This window comes from Dromaius novaehollandiae, chromosome 8 (assembly GCF_036370855.1).
Source record: "Dromaius novaehollandiae isolate bDroNov1 chromosome 8, bDroNov1.hap1, whole genome shotgun sequence".
NCBI classification, from domain to species: Eukaryota; Metazoa; Chordata; class Aves; order Casuariiformes; family Dromaiidae; genus Dromaius; species Dromaius novaehollandiae.
The window spans coordinates 17879947-17900075 of NC_088105.1; the positions used below are offsets into that span (position 1 = coordinate 17879947).

General features: G+C 38.1%; 1 protein-coding gene and 1 long non-coding RNA gene across 12 annotated transcripts in view; one reads left to right on the forward strand and one right to left on the reverse strand.

Moving 5' to 3' along the window:
- The window catches only part of NTNG1 (netrin G1), a 160590-nt gene that overhangs the window by 6996 nt on the left and 133465 nt on the right, over nt 1-20129 (reverse strand). For 4 of the 11 annotated variants that reach the window (XM_064515810.1, XM_064515809.1, XM_064515814.1 and 1 more), the window contains one exon: nt 19040-19177. The exons of 6 other annotated variants lie outside the window; for them this stretch is intronic. In XM_064515810.1, coding sequence (XP_064371880.1) covers nt 19040-19177 — 138 coding nt within the window. Of the gene's footprint in view, nt 1-7175; nt 7202-19039; nt 19178-20129 lie in introns of those variants that run through there. One more of the 11 variants, XM_064515819.1, reaches the window with a different exon arrangement.
- Nucleotides 447-19767, forward strand: LOC135329025 (uncharacterized). The gene is made up of 4 exons (XR_010390168.1): nt 447-549; nt 6300-6783; nt 13967-14135; nt 19353-19767. It is a non-coding gene; the product is annotated as an uncharacterized LOC135329025 (long non-coding RNA).

Genomic DNA, 20129 nt, shown 5'->3' on the forward strand with positions numbered 1-20129 from the left:
CTAGTGAGGCACAAGTCAAGACGGAATGAATCGGCGTTCGCAAGTACGAGCCGAAAGAGCTGCTCTTACTGCATCAAAATTGTGGTCGTGAGATGACGGACTTTAATAGGAAGATCTCTGGTGCAAAGCTGAGACGTTCTGATGAGTTGTATCGTAACCACCACTAAGGAAATAAGCATGGAGCAAGTGAGAGTAGCTCCTAGAGGCAGACATCTCCGTCTTGCCTTCTCTTAGAAAGGCCTGTGAAAGGCATAATTGAACTGACACTGAATTTATTATAAAATCAGTTTTATAAGTTACCAAGGAGTAAATGAACAGGTGGGTAATGGAGGAACTGTGTTTGCGGAAGGTTTCTGGTAGAGTTTTTGGACTGTTTCCCTACATGTAATTTCTGGTCTTGCTGCACAATTTTCACTTCAAAGTTATGTCAGTTCTAATCAAACTTAGGAAAAGTCTGCGGAGTTCCTGAGAGAAGATGCAGCCCCTGTTCAGAGCTGTCTCCTGCACCTGGCCACTGAACGGATGGTGATTCCTCTCTCCCACAAACAGGTACCAGTTTATCCTGGCATCCACATGCGTAAACGTAGATGATTGTTTCAATCCTGAAAGAGCAAAATTCTCTAGAGAACAAATTTCATTTTAACGATGGTGTAGGGGTAGCAGTGGTAGGAAGTTATTCTATTCCATGAGCAGTGTCTCTGCTGTCTCATTTTCCGTCGCTATTCTTAATCTAAAATGCTTGGATTTAATTGATAAAAGATAATGAGAAGAAATCCATTGAATCTGTCAGAAGGACAGGGGAGTATCTGAATTATGAAATCTATACTCTTGTATGATAGAGAAGCCATAACAGCTTTGTCAGAGATAATGCAAGATTACTTGTTAAAATGGTTGAATAGAAAACAAATCTAGATTTACTAATCTAAAAATTACTGTTGAGATTAAAACCATCCAATCTTCCTCAGTTTTAGTAAATGATTAATTAATCTTTCAGTTGTCTGACTTAGATGGTTCTGATGTTACACTTCTCCAAAAAGGGATGATTTCCAAGGGGGAAAAATTCATGCTTTTTTGTTGCTTTCATTGTGGGGGAGCACCATTGTACTAGTATGACCCTCAGCATTTTTTAGAATAATCTCAGGAGACCAATAAACTGCATCATAGCTTTAGTTGCTCGAAAGGGACCACATGGCTCTATCATTCATATTCCACTTACAAAGTTGTAAGCTGTGGTGCCATTATTTCTATCTTCTTGAAGATAAATGAACATCCTTAAATGATCTGTCTTCTCCTTCCTTGACTGAGAGGAGAAGCAATTGAAACTGCAGAGTTTTTTGTCCAGTGCCAAGGGCAAGGTCAGAGCTTGGTGCATATAACTGCTATCAATAAAAACTGCCAAGCACAAAGTCCCCTCAGGCACAGAAGCTGCAATGGTCATCAAAAGGCCCCCTGAACATGTGATGGGTGGGATTTGGTCACCAAAATACAAGCCATCCACTGCCCTCTGAGATGCTGGAGGGTGTCTGGGAAGCATGCGTGGGGCCGGTGGGTCTGCTGTGAGCCCACGGGGTCCCAAGACCGGGCAGCAGCAGGACGCCAGGCAGGGGAGGCCCTCAGGTCTCCCCCATGGCCCCTGGGGCCCCAGAGCTGGGCAGCTGCGTTTAGGCAGTTCAGTCCTCTCTGGAGCGTGAGCAGGATGGCTTTGGCTGAACAGCAGCATTTTCAGCTTCATGTATACAAACGGTATTTTCTTAAGAGTTCCCAAGATCTATTAAACAGAGCCAGAACAAGCATCACCTTCACAGAGCACAAAAAAGCACAATAAAACTCCAAAGAGCGAACCAAAGCAGAAACGTACAAATGGGCACAATTTCAAACACCAATTATGAATTATATAAGAGGCTGAACATTCCTGCATGCACAACGATCCTTAGATGCTAGGATGTTTGACTTGCAATAATATTTTGAACAGAAGTATGCAATTTCTATTTATTTGTGAGGCTAAAAGCTTCTCCTCCCCTCATCCCTCCCAAGGAACACTGCACCAATGACCTTCAAAAGCCATGAGGTGGCCCCACACACTTATTACTTTATTTAGCAGCAAAAACAGAGTTTGGCACAAGCTGGAATCAGGCAGAAGACTAACTGTATAGCCAAGAAAAAGTGAGGCTCTTTCGTGCCACGGAGGCTCTGAAAAGAGGCAGAACGGCTCCCTGAGCACACATGAACCGTTCCAGCAGCTGGAATGTAAAATGGAGATATAAGTGGCAGCCACAAGAAATGAATACCTGAAAAAGAAAATGAAAAGATCTTTCTCCTTATGCAAAAAGGTTTTGCTCTTCATTTATCTACTCTTTAACACTATCATTTTCAGTCTTGCTCAAAAACTAGTGCATACTAAGCTGTGAAATTATGGCATACTTGCTCCTCTGCACTGGCTTTTGAAGTACCAGCTTTTGATAAAAATAGACAGTGGACTTTAAAGCTGGGTCTTATTTTATGTACCTACGTCTTAAAAATTTTCCAATCCATATCAGTTCCAATAGCCCATCACTAATAAAATAAAACAAAAGATATAGCTGAAAATATTTTCTACTGTTTTAGGGAATTGGAGATTTTCTAATTTTTTTTCCTAAAATTTTTAGGGAAGAATGGAGAGAGAGCAAATCGATGGCTTTTATTATTAATACTATTTACTGCATGATAGAACTAATCTGAAGAGAAATTTTGGATATATTTGTATTCCTCAAAACATTTGTGTGGCCCTGGTCCTGAAGTTCTTGGACAAAACTTAGACTGATTTCCAAGAAAATTTCTGGGTGAGAAGTTTATGGTTAAATTGAAATTGTATGTCATTTAATAAGAATATTTTTGTTTTGTTTTTTATTCTTCTCTAATTTTTTGCTTCCCAAACATACGATATGTTTGTGCATATGTGTGAATCCTCTGGTAATTTGAGCAAAAGTGCTCATGATGTGTTTGATAAAGAAGAATATTTATGAAACTAATGAATTGTTTGAAACCTTTCATACCAAAAAAGGTACAGTTGTTCTAGCTTAAGAATATATGTCCACTTTTTGGTGTTAAGAAGGAACTACATTTTTAATAAACAGTATAGTATCACTTAGATGGAATAAGTCAGGTTGGTTCTGCAAATTTTATTTTATGGTTTTACTGTGCAGTAGCAAAAACTGTGTAGGAAAGTTCTTTGAAAAGTGATGATTTGGCATTTCCATGGCCATTTTTTTTAGAAGCAGAATTACTTGGATTTGTATTTCTTTTTACATGAAAGAGAAGATATTTATTCATGCCAAATTAAATTTTAAACACTGCTGCTATTAAGTTATTGGTGATCTAAAATCATTTGAATATTGCTAGCTTTTCTTGCTTTTTGCTGCTTTGTCTTAAAGCCAATTAAATGGGCTGTTTTGAGAAATTAGTAACAAAATCTGATGGAAAACTATGTTATGATCAACTTCTAAATTACATAAAATAGCATATGTAATGGAAGTATCAGTAGATCTTCAGTTACACTATCATGAATAACAGATATTAAAATGGGAAGGGTATGTAAATAACAAAAGAGAAAGGGATCTCTAAAATAACTGATAAATATAGAAATATTTCTGTATTATGTAAGTGTGACTTATAACCAGCTGTGCTTCAGTGATATAGGTGTAAAGATAGAGACATTTATATGACCAATATGTTTCTCTTGGCTGTATTTTTCAAAATAGAGAGATTTAAGATGTCAGGATAATGCGCTGCTATAGAAGGCCAAAACACTGATAGCTTAAAGTAAATGGCCCAGAATCTTTTGGGAGATGAACATTCAGTGCTTATGTGATTGTTAGTAAGGGTTAAGAGAAAGCATTTATTTAATTCTTACAGAACATATGAAATGTGAAGGATACATATTTTTGTTAAAGCAATGATGCAGGGAATCGGACCTTTTTCTGACCTACGCTGACTCCGTGTTGCACATGGGTAAAATGCTTCAGGGCGCCGCTGTGCAGCGAGCGCGAGAAGGGGATAAAGCCACTGCCCCGTTGGGCTCGCAGAGCTCTTCAGGGCGAGTAAGACTAACTATTGCCACCCAGCAAGGGAGAAGTTGATGTAAAGGAAAGTCAAATATTTGCCTATGCTACAAAAGAAGGAGCGAGCCAGGTCCTATGAATCCCAGTGCTATTTACAGGTCTGCACTTCTTATTAGATAAATGTGTTAATAGGTTTGATTGCTGTTTCCAAGGGAGTTTGGAGAGTCTCAGAAAAAGGGTTATAAACTATGATGTTAAAAAAGGAATATGCAATTTAGTCCACTTAAAAAATGGCACAGGCAATTGATGATGTTCAAATTGAAGATGTTCAAATATTCTGCTAATTAGATATACTGATTTCATGTATGTACTGACCATTCAGAGCCTTAACAACTTCATATTCATACATCAAATACATGGCAAAGGTTCATAAATGGTTTTTATCTCCTGCACTTTGTCTTAGCCTTTCTTAAAATATTATCTGTTATTTTTATATTTTTAATTATTACAGTAAAATTGAGACTCAAGAGGCAAATTTGTTATATCATAATCCCCTTCTGAAATATCCCGGATGATAGCATGCTATCATGCAGTGGGGTTTAATGGGTATAATGCTTTACTTTCCTACTCTCTTCACCAGAGAATCGATAAAATTCCTCAAACAACTGGCATGTAGCATTCAGCAAAAATAAGAACTAATAAATTAATGCATCAATTAAAAGCTATTAAAGCTATTAGCTACATCAGGATAGTTTTCATCAACAATATTTATTGCCACATGCAGACTTGCTCTTGGTGGCGTTGTGCATTTATCTTCGTGCCAGAGCAGCCACTAGACGGGAAAGCATGGATAACAGCTGCTTGTCATCCAGTACAATCCTCTTCTGGCACACTAGTTTCTATTTGCAGATGTAACCAATGTGATCAAGTTAGCCAGTGTTTTAGTTGAAAACTTTTTTTTTTCCGCACTCATGATATCATATCATTCAGCACAAATATTCCAAAGATACTTATGCCAGAACACAGACCTGCAGAAGGACTCTCTCTGTTTATCTAACTATATTGCCTCTTAATGAAATTCCAAAAGCCCAGATTATTTATTTGTCTTTTCAAAAGTAGTGTTCAGTTATGTACACAGTTAAAATCCATAATTCAATATGACAGGTTGGCCCATACATATGCAAAGACTAACATACAGGTTGATGTGTGTGTCTTTCACAATATCATTACGCAGGCTACTAGGAAGTTATCCAGTAGTAATGGGATTGCACTAATCTGATTTTTATCAACTATGTAGCTTTACTACAGCTTAGAAATACATCTGAGTAACACTAGACCAGGCTTAAACACAGACAAAGAGCACTCAACATGTATGTGTGGTTAATGTCAGAAAATTTTTTATCCTCTAAAGGACTAAAGGTAATGTCTTTAAATATGGACATTGATAGTGCTTACTATGACAAAATGTTAAAATAATTCAGGATATTAAAAAAGTCTAGAGTTAAAAGACTGTTAAGGTTACTGCATGGAATAAAGAGACACAACTCTATTTCCCTCAGTGTTTTATATGGTTCTGGCACAAATTCTGACAAGTTGATTAACTTTCTTATATTTCTATTTATGAATCCTGATGCACAAAGGTGTTAAAATTTAATTATTAGTGAAGACTGAAATAGCCTGAGATCCTCAAGGAATAGATAAAACTGTAGAATATGATTTCACTTAAAATTACTTGCTTTATTTTACTATAAATTTTCTTCAATTTTTAAATGACTGTCAAGGCATGCCAGAGTTGAAAAATAACAATGATAATACCTCCATTAATCCAAACACAGGTAAAATAAGTTTCTATATAATCATTTTGTTATATACTTACTATAGATGTATTGTATCAGTAGCTATAAACTTCACCATGAAAAGAAATAATTGTTACTCAAAAGGTCTTCCACTTGCTCGTATAAACTGAAAAACTAAAGACGTGACCATTTTCTTACTCTTCAAATAAAAAACTTTACAGGAGAGGCAAAATACTCCTATCTTCTCTATGTGTTGCTCATTGTATCACCGACATGATAGTAATGTCCCGCCTTCAGGTGAATAGCTCCTGAGAAGCTGTACACATAGCAATGTCACAAACTCATACAGTCACCTTCAGTTTAGATAAAGAAGATTCAGACATGAAATGTTCAATTTTTATGAAGATGTTGTACTTCTGAATGTTGTACATTTTTTTCAAAAAAGTCTCTATATTTTTCTTTCTAGAGCTCTCAAAGAAAATGCAGATAAATTCTGCTGCAGAGCGCCTGGATGATGCAGCTGCTTTTCCTGATGAACTCATCTCGCCTCCCAGCGCAACCTGCCCCGTCTAACCCCGCCGCCGCCTCTCCCTCCCTCGCACGCCCCCCCTGCCGTATCCTGCACCCCCTGCTCCCACCGCGCACCCGTCCTTCTCCTGCCGTGGGCTGGGCCGCGGCGGCGATGGGAACCGGACCTCTGATCCCAGACCTCCCCAGAGCGGTGCGTTTGCCTTTGCAGGGCTCGCGGGGCGGGAGCCAGCGCTGGCTGCATGCCGAGGTGCTGGGCACACGTGCGCGCCCGGAACCGGGGGCGAGAAAGGAGGATGTGATTCCAGTGCGGGTGGCCTTTTCCAGGGCTGCTCTGTGCCAGACCCTCACGAGAAAGCACATCCTCGCCGTGTTGCAACACGGAGCCTCTCTTCCTGCTCCACGAGCCGCGGGGCCAGCAGGTAAGGGCCGGTCTGTGCGGCCGCGCGGTTTGGGGCAGGGAGGGCGCTGCGGGCTGAGCTCTGAAACACGGGCCCTGTGCGGTGAGCGGAGTGGGAGATGCGAAGGCTTTATGCTGCCTGCATAGTACAGTGTTTCTTGAGCAGCAACGTGGCAGAGCTGAGCAGGATGATGGCTTTCCGAAGACTGCAAGAAAGCTACAGAAGAAGTGTTGGGCTAAAAGAGAAAGATGAGCACTACAGCAAGGGGCTGGAGCTGGAACCGAGGTGTCTGGGCCAAGGCCAGGGCAGGCGGCAGGAGGTGAGGGAGGCCACCACCTGTCCTGGCTGCCTCCATGTTTCCTATCTGCAGCACAGCCAAGGTCTTCGAATGGCGCAGAACAGGCGTGGACTGCGGCCGCGCTAGGTTGTCATGTTGCCGCTGAATAGGAGACAAGATATAACCAGAACGCGCTGCTCTAAGCATCTTTTCAGTGTGTCTTAAATCAGTAATGGTTATGCGTGAACTAGCAAAACTTTTAGGTCACTGCAGAGCAAATTATAGCAGTATATGGCTTTATTTTGAGAGGAGGTATAAATTTTGATCTAAACTTTTAAATCTTTGCAGAAGTTATGTTGTGCCTAACTGAGAACTGAAGCCTTCTTGCAGAGCTGCAGTTTGCTGCATGAGGTTGACGTAATGGGGCTGATTTAAGGATACTACGTTTGCCCTCAATATGAATTTCCTTGCACTAATGGCTCCAGTTTTAATATCATTGTGGGATTCTCCTTGAAATCAGCAGGAAGTTAGCCGGTTTTTTGAACCCTGTGAGAGTTACTTGTTCTCCCTGGTCTAGTTGCTGCTTATTGCCTCACTGTCGAAATGCAGCCTCAGTTCTTTAAAGAAAGACTACATGTGGTGAAACTCTATTCTTCTCAGAAATAAAACTCTGAGCTCTTCAAAGTAAGAGTCCCATTTCAAGGATCTTTTGGCTTGAAAGAGAAGTTCATTTTGCATTTAAAATACATATAACATTGAGAGCTCACTGACGCAGCACCTCGTTAAGGGAACACCCTGCTGACCTGCCTCTCGGCAGAGTGATTTTTGTATTGAGGATACAGGAGATGTTTATTGTTGCTCCTGCACCTGTCAGTGAATACGGGAGCTGAAAATGGTTTGTGTGGGTGGGTGACAAACCTGGTAGCTCTTTTGACTGTAGCCCTTGTGCATCCCTGACCTTTAGCTGCTTGGCACTGCTCCTTAAAACTGCACTAAATAGCTAGTCAGGGGACAATTCCACCACCAAAGAGGTTATGGCTGAGGTCTTTTTATAACCCAGCAGCTCTGAAGTGCAAGATTAGACTTTTGGGTCCATGAGAAAAGCTTTCAAATTTAAGAGCTGGGGCTAGCACGTGGGTGTCCTGGAAAGCTAGACGTGGCTTTGTGTTCGCCTGCTCTGCAGTACCCATGGTACAGCTCAGCCGCTGGCTGTAGCTCCCTAACATGACTCCTGTGGTCACTGTGTCCACCTAAACACTATAAGCCTGTGCAATATTTTGGTTTATCCACAGACAGAGTTTGTTATGCTTCTTGATTTGTAAATCTGGCAAATACACAGGGTTTCATATTTGTCTGAAAAGTGTGAAAGATTTGCAAAGTTACTCCACGAAATCTCTAGAAAGGGAATGGGGTGGGTAAATTGATCTGTAAACAGAATTACAAACCAAAACATTGTCTCTGGACTCAGCAAACTAGATTGGTGCAACTGTTATCACAGGATTTGCCACTACTATCTGAAGAGCTGGACCTCCAAAAAACATAGATAATCATTAGAAAGAAAAAATAGCATATAAAGAAGCACTTGTCCAACATGTAATCATAAAAACACAAAATAGTTTTGGCTGTAATACTTTAATCATTGTATATTGGGATAAGTGATGTTAATGAACACAACAGTTCCTTTAATATGGTTTGCCAATTTGATTTCAGTTATAACTAATTTTCTATAGACATTAATTATGAACCAGTGACTTATGATCAAATTCTTTCCCCTTCTCTGAAGAAATCTTTAAACTTCTAGCACTGTCTCATCTTTTTCTTCTCACCTGATGATCATAGGTGAAAGTTTTATTAACAATTTAATTATTTTCTTCAGAAGCCAGGATAGTTATAATGGGCTTGTCTTGGCTCTCACTAAAAGTCTCTTTTAATGATTTTGCCATTGACTGCCATCCAATGTGAGAGAAGAACAGTTTTTAATCAACAAAATCATATCTCCAAATTGCATAGGGCTGAAAAAAATGGAAAGGAACAGTACTATTAATGTGGGACATCAGTCCCCTCTAAATAATTATTAGCTAGGTCCTGTAAAACTTTACTCACTTTCATAGTTATTGTATGAATAACTTGGCTAAAATTTGTGGAGTAAAGGGGAGTAGTCAAAGATCTGACTAAAAAGCTGGACTGACACTTGTCAGATCAAGCTTTTGTTCCTAATGTTGTCATTTCTATGTTCCCTGTCAAAAGTGTTTACTTGCATGCTTAACTTTAAGGTGAATTTGAAATCATTGGAAGAGTTAATACATGCCTCAAGAGTAAGAGTCTAGAAAAGACATCATCATATAGGCACTTGTTAGAAAGAAATTCAAGGAGAAGCTAATAGGGCAATATGCTATGCAGTCATATTAAAGATGTTTAATAAACTTAAGTCAGTATCAAAAAAGGACCACTATTTAAAAGGATTTTTTTTAAAAAAAGGCATTGTTACCAACAGAGTACCGATATAAATCTTTAGAAGGAAATACATTTATAAATAATAAAGAATAAAAATGTTGAAACCATGACCAAATGAGGGGAAAAAAAAAGAACTTTTAGGACATTAACTATAAGAACATCCTAAGGTAACAAGGAAGGCCAGAAATGATTTGGAGCAACGTACTAAAGATACTAAAATTAGTAACTTTTTTTTTCTAAACATATCAGAAGAAGAAACTTTCCAGAAAGTCTGTAGGACCAATGACTGGTGCATAAGGTACACATAAGACAAAGATCCAGGAAACATTCACTATGGAAGAGCCTTGTGCCTGTCTTGATGGGCACTTGCTCGAAATATCAATACAACATGCTTAAAAAACCAGAAATAGTGTGTAGTATTAGATCACCAGAAACAAATAATATTGATCAAAGAGTTTCCAAAAAAAGCAAGAAAAAAATTTCTGTACTATTACCTGTGAAGTTAGTAGTTTAATTCCCAATACTTGCTTCATTAACCATAAGAATGGGCTATGGCAGATATGCTTTTTATAAAGAGCTCCAAGGAGATTGACAGGAACTAGAAACTTGTAAGTACAATTTCTGCAGCAATCAAATTAATAGAAACTGTGATGATGAATAGAATTAGCAGATACATGAATGAGTCTGAGCAGGAAAGAATGACCAAAGTTTCAGTAGAGGTAAATAATGGCTTTCAAAACTAGTAAATGATTTTTTTAGGGAATCACTAAGCATGTGGACACAAATGATCAAGTTGATAATGTATCTGAGTCTTCCAAAAGCATTTCACAAGATCTCTCAGCAGTGCTTTTCAAAGAAACCAAGCTATCATGAAATAAAAGGGTTTTTTTGTTTGTTTGTTTTTTTTGTTTTTTTTTTTTTGTGGAATAATCATGTATTAAACAATAGGAAACAGGGTTTGAGTAAATGGTCAGTTATTATTATGGAAGAAGGCTACCACTCATTCCCATAGGAACTGTGCCAGCACTTAATGTTCGACTCCTTTAGAACTGTACTAAAAAAAGTGAGTGAAGAGTAATGTAACAAACTTGGCTCTTATAACAAAGTATTCTGGTTAACCAAGGGAAACGTGGCTGTGAAGAGCTGCAGAAGAATTTCTATGCTGCTGCGTGACTGTACAATAAAACAGTAGATGAAATTTGGTGTTAAAGAGCAATCCCTAGCAAAAACTCTATACCTATAGATAACTGCCTTTAATCACTTAGGAAAGAGACCTTAAGAGTATTTCAGGGTAATTTACTGCAAAAGTTGACTTAATGCTCTGTATAAGGAAATGGAGAAATAGAATCTTGAAAGTATTAGGACAGAGAAAAAGAATAAAAGAGAAAACATCACAATGTCACTATATAAATTCATGATGTGCTAATCTCTTGAAAACTGCATGGTCTTGCATATTGAAAATGTGCACAGTACTATCAGAAAATGTGCAATGTAGAGTGATGATAGATATATGCAGTTCCTATAAAGGGAGAGATTAAACAGAGGAGGATTCTTCAGCATGAGAAAAGAAAGACAGATTGAAGGAAAATATAGTAGTATATACAGTATAGAACACAATACATAGAATAGTATGTAAAAGGTGAATTGGAAATGATTATTCATTTATTCTTATTGCCTCCTCCTCCAAGTTTAGGAGGCACCAAAGGAAATTATCAGTCAGCCAGTTAAACAGAAAGATTTTTTTTTTTACATGCTGCATAATTAATTGTGGACTTGTGGTCAGAATGTTTGGATTATAAAACTGTGAATGTCTCAAAGAGTGATTAGACAAATTAGTGGACGAAAGAGATCCCCTAAGTACAAAGATACTGATGAAATCTTCGGCTCAGAAAGTCTCTAAACTGCAGATTGCTAGAGTTTGGGTGCCTGTGCTGAATGACGTATCACTCGATACGCCTGGCTACAGTCAAATGCAGGATACTGGGGTAAATTGACCTGTGGTCTAACTCAGTGTAGACCTCCTGTTTCTGCTGTAAGGTGTTCTACTGTCTAGAAGCATGCAAACATGAAGATGGATAAATGCATGACTCGCAGGAGTGAGACGTCTTGAAGACCAGCCCTACCACTGTCTAGGATGGTCAGAAAACAGTAACATGAGTGAAGTGGGAATAAGGAAATGTAAAAAAGCACTTGTGTTAAGAGTTTTAATTAAGAGTTCAGCTCTTGAAAGATCTTGATTACTTTCACAAATTCATTGATGAAGTACTCAACTTATTCACATTAAAATCTATTAGCTCAACTAAATTTTTTTTAAGACCGTCTGAGGAGTTTTCTTAAATTCTACAGATTATTTATAACAAATATTGCCAATGAGCAAAGAAATCCAAATTCTCTGGGAAAATACCTGAAATAATAGTAGTATGCAGTCAAAGAGCGTTGAGTTTGTCAGCTGTTAGATACTACAGTACTCAACTCTGTACAAACTGTTAAAGAACTCTGAAATCCATTAAAGGTGCAACCTAGTCCCTTCTAATTGAAATTTACAGGTAGACTGAATCCTGATATACCTAATTCCCTGGCTTCTAGTTATTAATTCAGAGTATTAACAAACATTTTAAAAGCATTGATGTCTAGCTAACACGGGGGGGGGGGGTAGCTCGTGCTAGGTGGAGGAAGTCAACCCTTTCTAAACTAAACTTTGGTTTTCATACTGCTATCACTGGGAACATAAGCGTCTCTTGGGAGAGTTATATTTGCATATGTGTAAATGAAGTTAAAGCGCTGAATACTGAAGCCTTAATAATCAGCATGTGCTGCTGTCAGCATTGCTATCAGTTACATCGCTGGGGTAGGAAGTGTTGCCTATTTTTTATTGCTTCAGGTCAACAGTTTTTATCTCTAATTAAGTAGGATGGAGATTATTTTACTTGAACTTAAATGACCCTTTTTAGCCCCTTTATGAAAATGTCACAACTGGGTGTGTCTGTGGTGGTCTGGATCTTTTACTTCCATCCTCATAAAAAGGTAGTGAGCCAGCAAATTATACAGAAGTCATGGCCACTGAGCAGGCGTAAAAGGAAAGTGTGACAGCTTTTCAGAGGAAGAGCAATCCTGCTCATCAGTGTTCAGATGAACATTTAATAATTCATAACAACTAACTGAGTTATGTTTCCCCTTCAATACGTTTCCAAATGTGAACAGATTATATGGTAATTGCTATCAAGCTTTATGTTCTATTTCATGTGCCTAATAAAAGTTTATCTTTTGGAGCTTACTTTGTATCTCTTTTTGATCTACTCCTAACTGACTGCAATATACTATATTAAAATATTTATCATTGTGCTATCAAATATTAACCATTTTAAAGCATCTGACTAAAGAAAACAAATAATACTGCTTGTTTAACTTTTCATGAATTTCCTAATATTCAGTTGTTCAGAACTCTCCCATGATACAGTACCAAAAATAATGAAGAACCTAAGAAGTGTATTCATGAGTTTAAATGAGCCTGGTTAGACATGCACTCTTGCTCATGTCCATCACGAGTGTGCATTTGGGCTCTTCATGCAGCATACCAGCTTTGCAGTCTGAAAAGGTTACGATTCCCCTTTGGTACAAGAGGTATCTTAGAGAGTTGTTTGTTTTTCTGTGGGTTAGTTATTTTATTTTTCAGGAAAGTAGAGACCAGTTTAGATTTTTTGAAGTCCTCCTAATTATCCATCTGAAACTGTGTGGCGTTGTGTGGTAAAAATACCAACAGCTTGCTAGGCTATACCATGAATGAACTAAGGGTGGAAAGAGGAGAACACTGATCCCACAGCCATGCTGCTGTTGCATGCAGCCTAACCCAGCCTTGCCTGCTGCTGGGCCCCGTCATTTCCCAGCTGTGTGGGTTATGCCCTCCCTTGGCTATCCTGCTTGTTCGACCCTTTGCTGAGTCCTATTGCAGCACTAATGCAGCAGAAAACTGTTCCTCATGTTGTTGTCTGGTCAGTGTCCTCTGAAATGGCTCAGCAAAAGGTCCCAGGACAAGTGCCTGGGATGTGACTAGGGGTGTGGGACTAACTAGCTGGGAATGGGGAGAAGAGGGATTGGGGCACCTGTAGTTAGAACAGATCAGACAGCCTTGGAATAGCAGCTTTGAATTTGAAGTTGATACCTGGGCAGGATCAAGAGGATAATGACCTCTTTGCTCCAATCCAACCCCTCACCTTGCTGTGAAAAAACCTTCTTTTAAAGATCAGATGTATAAATGTTGCTAAGGATCAATTTCTTGGTCTGATGACCAAGTGATCAGATTAAATCTGCTGGAGAGCTGCAGTCTATTAAAAGCCCCGTGCCTCTTTAGGTGTTAACTATGCTTACTAATCCTCTGCCCTATGCCTTAGTCTTTCTGGTTGTTTTATGACCTGTTATTTGGGCTTCCTCATGCACAGGAGTTGCCTAACTCACAGTCGTACTCCTGTTTTACAGAGGCCTTCCTCCCAGCACCGAGATGCTGAGATCACGTCCTCGAGCGCTTGCCCACGTCCCTCAACTCTGGTCCCTCCATGGCCTGTTATGCTGCCGTGATACCCCCTGGACTCTAGGCAGCAGTGCTAAGACCAAGCTTGAGACTTCCAGCTTGATCCTCAAGCTGCCTGTAAGTTACAGTAATTATACAGATTTGTATAGTAACTATATGAAGCATCCTATGCTTTCATCTTCTCCTCTATGCTCTTCATAGATGAAAGCTACTTCACTTAGTCATTTTCATTAACTACAGTGTTTGTATTCTCTGCTTGTTTTCCAATCCCATTGTATCCCTACCAGCTGAAAAACAGTAAAACTGCCACTGATTAAAAAGACCTAAATGGATTGCTCATAGCCCCATGCAAAGAAAGTTGCAACGGCAGGGCATCTCCATTCTGAATTTGTACTACTTTTCCAGTGCACAACTCTTCATGCACAAGTTCAATGTGTAGGTACTGAAGGATTCGCAGGATATATCTGCGTACATACATGTAAAAAGCTCACTACCATTTAAAAGGAGGGGTAATTGCATTTATGTATTTAATCTTTCCAGAAAGAAGAGTATGATATATTTTTGAAGAAAGTGGGGTTTTTTTGTTGTTTTGTTTTAAGAAACTGATGGTAGCAACCCTTTTCATGTTGCATTGAGAACATAAACTTCCAAAAGCAAATGTTAATATCATTCACAGGGTCACAATTTCAGATTTGATTTTCTTTGGAAATTCAGTCTGCATGATGACTTTGATCAAATACCTTGGCTTCTAATATTTGCAATACATGACAAAATGCAGTCAATAAAAGAAATGTTTGTATTTAAATAATCATAGAAGTAGAATGCATGCTATGACAGAATATGAATTACCTAACAGACCACAGAGTGATACAGAGTCCAGGAGACAGACGCAAGCACTTAGCACAGTTTGAACATTGAGGAAAAGAGTGTAATTGTAATCCTCTGCCTGCTTTAAGAGAAACTATCTAAAAAGGAAGAAAAAGGGTAAAATAAAGGAAAATATTCAGAGCTTGACACAAGGCAGCTAGCTAAAAACTCATTTGCTAATTGTTTGAGTTACACCATGGAACCAAGATGATTTAAAGCAATGACTCACACTAAATAATGTCCTGAATTTAACTTAGGAGCAAGACTCCATTTGGGAGCTCTTGTATGCAGTCTAGCCCTTTGTGGGGATCTGGCTGCATGATTGAAGGTTAAACCTCTTTATTTGCTCATTGGCTATATGAAGGGAGGTAGTGATTTTCTGAATAATATTAATCATTGGACCTTCCCTGACCTTTTCCCCCAAGGGGTGATCATGCCTAATGAAAATTTGAGCTGTGCTGCTAAGCTGAGATCAGCAAAAGAGTCGCTTGTTCTTTGTCTGATTGGATAAATATGCAGCTGGTTTTGCAATCAATTCCTGTGCATGTGGAATTAAAAGCTGTTCTTTTCAAACGCTCCGGCATGTATGCATCAGAAGTCAGTCACCTGAAATGTCATGGATAAAAAATGCAAAAGATGCAAAACCATGACCAGTAAACTTGGAAAATCAAATGAATGCTCCTGGATAATATTTTGTCTCTGCACCTTCATCCATTTTTTAAATTCAGGCAGTTCTTCAGAGTGTATATGTTTCCACATTGTTACAGGCTTCCCCTTATTACTAAGTGCTGTGTTCCCTTTAAGACTGGCCCAAAAAAGCTGCAGTTGTTGGTTAAGTTTCTTGCCTGGCTTGGGCCTTTTCCTTCTGTTTTTATGTTCATTTTTAAAAATAATTCTATAATTTCTAGAAGATAAAAAATGAAATATAGCTATTTTAGTAATTTCTCATGTTTCTGGAAATTTAAAACAGTTTTAGGAGCAGCCTGCTCTGCTCCTAATTCATTCTTTGCACTTTGATCTAACACGTGTGTGGGTGAAAGACCTGTCGCGCGTGCCTGGAAGGGAGGTGGGGAGCAAAGCCCCAGCAGCTCCCCTTGCTGCCGGGGCCCGAGGCATGAGCAGTCCCCGGGGAGAGCTGGGGACTAGTGCAGGCAAGTCGCATCTACTGGGGCTCTTCTTCTGCGGGCAGCAAATCTCCCTGTACCAACCAGACCCTGCTGACCCCATGTCTATGCAGTATAATGCTGAATTCAATAAGATAATAGCTGTTATCATGGCGCTTTTTATCTCAGAGGTGAAGTCTAAAATTGCATCTGACCTTTGTATGCACAGAGATGCAAGTGATGAGCTCTCTGCCTAGATCCCCACAGGTTTTAGATGAAATCGGGAGGAGTGAGCTACCTAAATGAATACTTTTGAGGATAATAGCGTCTGTGCGTTTTGCTCATGTAGTACAGGGTAGACTCCAAACAGTAATTTATCAAATCATATATTGTGAACCTTAGAACACAACTGGACTTTCATGGTGTTTTTCCCAAAGTGTATTACTAATATTTAAAACTAAGTCACTTTGTTTACTAATACAATCATATGAGTAATTAAACCATCTATAGTATAGATTTGCCTTACTTATTCATAGGTCAAATTTCAGGTTTTCCTAGGTCAATGTTGTCTAGCAATAAAGCTCCACAAAAATAATTTCATTAATAATACCAATAGGCTATATATGACCAAAAAAAAAAAAAAAAAAAAAAAAAAAAGTGTGATTCTCCATCTTTGTACATATGTATTTCTGTACAGCACAAGCCCAAGGTAATCAAATCAAAAACACACACTACTTGTCCAGACAATCCTTTCAAGCTTTGCTAATGCAGTAGAATGATTTCTTATTTTTCCTTTGTATTGGGATCTGCTTGCTTGCCCAGTCATTTGTTTAGATTTCAATGGGAAAATCACAAACACAACTAAAATTGCTTCACTACAAACTTAAATGAATTGGAATTCTGTTCCTCCATGAAGAGACTTGAAACAACAGATTTAAATCAGTGTGTGCGCTACAAAACATGGCAATTATATCTGTTCCATAAAACTGACAACTGCATCTAGTTCTTTTGAATTTGATCAGATGATTTGGTCTAACTTGGAGAATATCTAACAGTTACACGGTCAGATTAAGATTTGTTTAGAAAATTATAACATAGTGAGAGACATTTAATTAGTTTTGTCAGTACATATAAAGGGACTAGCTTGCACTTCCAGAAACTGTCTGAAGTTCAAACACTCCGATTCAGCTAAAATCAGGCTAATTATATGTTGGACACACAAAAATCCTCATTAAAAGAAAACTGTTGAGGTTATAACATCAAAACCTGAATAGATAGGAAATACTGCAATTAATATGTAATCAGTTTGACTATCTCATATATATATGCTATTATATTATCATTACTTATATGATCATACAATTTGCTCCATAGACAGAGCCTTGTTCAATATCTCAGCTACTTAATATCTTACTTAGTCCCATTATTTATCATGTGGCCATAGTATTTACTGTACTTTATTCAAATTCTGCTGCATAAAACCATTTTTTTCCTTTTTTTTCCCTGTGGTTCTTATCACTAGAATATCTCAGTGCTTCACAAATACTAATGCTTATTTTGCCAGCATCTAGGTGAGATAGAGGCAAGGTGCTATCCTTCCACATAAGGGGTATGCAAGCAGATGAAGATTCTATGATTTTAAATACTTATTTTGAGATACCTATGATATAATTTTTCAGGATAATAATACAGGGCTCATATTTAAAACTTTCTTTTGCCTGATTTCAGCTGCAACTGTAAGGGCTTGGTATTTTGTATATAAAACTCAAGTGTTGGCATCCAGAAAATAAGAATACAGTTAACAACCACATGTAAAAAATATAGTTTATATAACCTGCCAAATATATAAACAGGATTTTTTGGCAGAAACAGAGAAAGTCCTATTTTTTCAAGTAACATCTAGCAGCCTTGCCCATGCAAACTTTCTTTCTCTTTATATATTCCCTCGCTTTAATGCTAATGCTATCACTATTTTCCTGAAACTCATTTTTTGTTTTTCTCTCTGGACATATTTGTCCCTTACATGAACTGTCCCAGATTTTCTACTTCAGAAGTATTCATTATTTGGAGGGGAGAGCAGTAATCTCAATCTTTATTGTTTATGATTTATGATTTGCATTTGTTTTAGAGTATTTTATAATATTTGGCAGTACAGCAAATTTTATAGTATTTGGCTAATCAGTGTCAGTAATTACATTTTCTCTTGTGTTTCTCAGTCTTATAAATCAAAAGTGAGCCCTTGTAGAAATCTCTCTTTAATATGCGTGGAGAAGAATTCAGAGAGGCAGGGAGAATAGGTGAAAGAAAAACATAAAAAGACTTTCCAGAGTTTGTGAAAGTAGATCATCAAAAGAGTTACAAAGAATAAATCTTAAGAATCTACTACAAAAGAAACGGGTAATAAAATCCTAATTCTATGTATACTGATGTGGTATTTGTGCTCAGATGTTCACAAGATCTCTGTTACTCAGAAAAGAAGATAAATATACACCTGAGCATTGAAACAACATCTGCTTCTAACAATATTTGTGCATAATTTCAGCACCTATTTTTAAGGTTGTTAAGTATACCTTAACTTTTTATCTTTAGCTTTCGTCCAATTTTCAGTATTATATCAGGTAATAAGATAGTGTTTTGCAATTTTTATCATATATAGTCACAGTTTAAGGTATGAAAGCAGACCATTAAGTTACTCAAAAAGTTGAAATTTAGTACAGAAAAAAGTGAACATGCAGAGAAATCACCTTTTAATAAGAATTTTAAAGTCCGAGTTAATATGCTAATGTTTTAGTACAGAAAACTTATTTCACAGGTGGCAAGACACACACATTTACATATTTCAGTGGGAGCTCCTCCATGCATTAGCAAAAGAAAGAGAGAGGACACTAAAAGCACAGTCAATTTACTGGAGGCTCCACCAAGGTTTGGGCAGTTTGGCATTATTAAAGCTCGTAGAAGTTTTGCTCGTTTTCTGCTCTAGCTGCACATGCTAGCATACAGACGCAGAGGCAGCAAGGTGGCAGGAGGGGGGCAACTCTCGGAGTTACTTACGTTGACAGCCCAAGCTGTGCCAGATATATCCCGGCAGACATTTATCACATTTAGGCCCTGATGTTCCCTCCTTACACTCACAAAATCCTCTGTCATTACAGCGATCATGGACTGAACCAAAAGGGTTACAATAACAGTCTGCAGAAACAAGACAACACACACACTGGATTCAGGTCTACGTATGGTAATAATTCATTCAATACCAATAAAGGGTGCATTTCCAGTATTAAAGGAAGACTGTCTATTAATGATATATGGAGCAGTGAATATAATTACTATAGGTCCATTTATTTGTTTACGCATGTCATTTCAGGAGGAGACACTTTATGGTGTGAAGAGAAAAAGTAAACAGAGAAGATATAAAGGAAGAAGATACCATGTTCTTTGAGGATAAGTGATTTTAACAGAAATTCTGTTTTGGTAAGAATGTTTTTGACAGTTTAATGAACATTAGGAAGGTCTGTATAGTATGGATATATCAATATGCCATTAGGGTGAAATGTTTTACATTATTAAAATAGGCTTATCTATATTGCTCAATATTTTGAGAAGTGCTGAATGTCTTTAAAGGGCTATATAAATGCACTTTACTTATTTCCAAGATAGTCTTCCTTTATAGTTTGGAGTAATATATTAACTTATGTGGTTATTTGCCATTAAATTGATGACAGTGTATTTATCAGTGATGTTAAACCTTCTACATATTCCACAAGGATAAACTTGAGGTGAGCAGCAAGGCAATGTGAAACTTGCTCAGAAAGGCAATGTGAAACTTGCTCAGAAATGGCCTTACACCTGCCATTTTCATTCCATTTTTCTCACTTCCCAGTGGGTAGACGGAAGATGCGATGGGGTTGACTCCCCGCTGTGTATTTTCCAGATGTGCGTTGACCTAATTCAAGAATGACTATGGTAACCAGTTTCCTCCCACAGCTCTCACTGTAGGGGAATATATTTTCTTCTTCATTTACAGCCCTTTTCTTTAGTGTAATTGCAAAATCAGTGTTCAGCTTTCAGCTAGCTGAAGGAGACAAGGCTGTTGCTAGCAGAGCTCATTTTTAACACTCCTGTTGTTCAGTTTTTTTCCCTT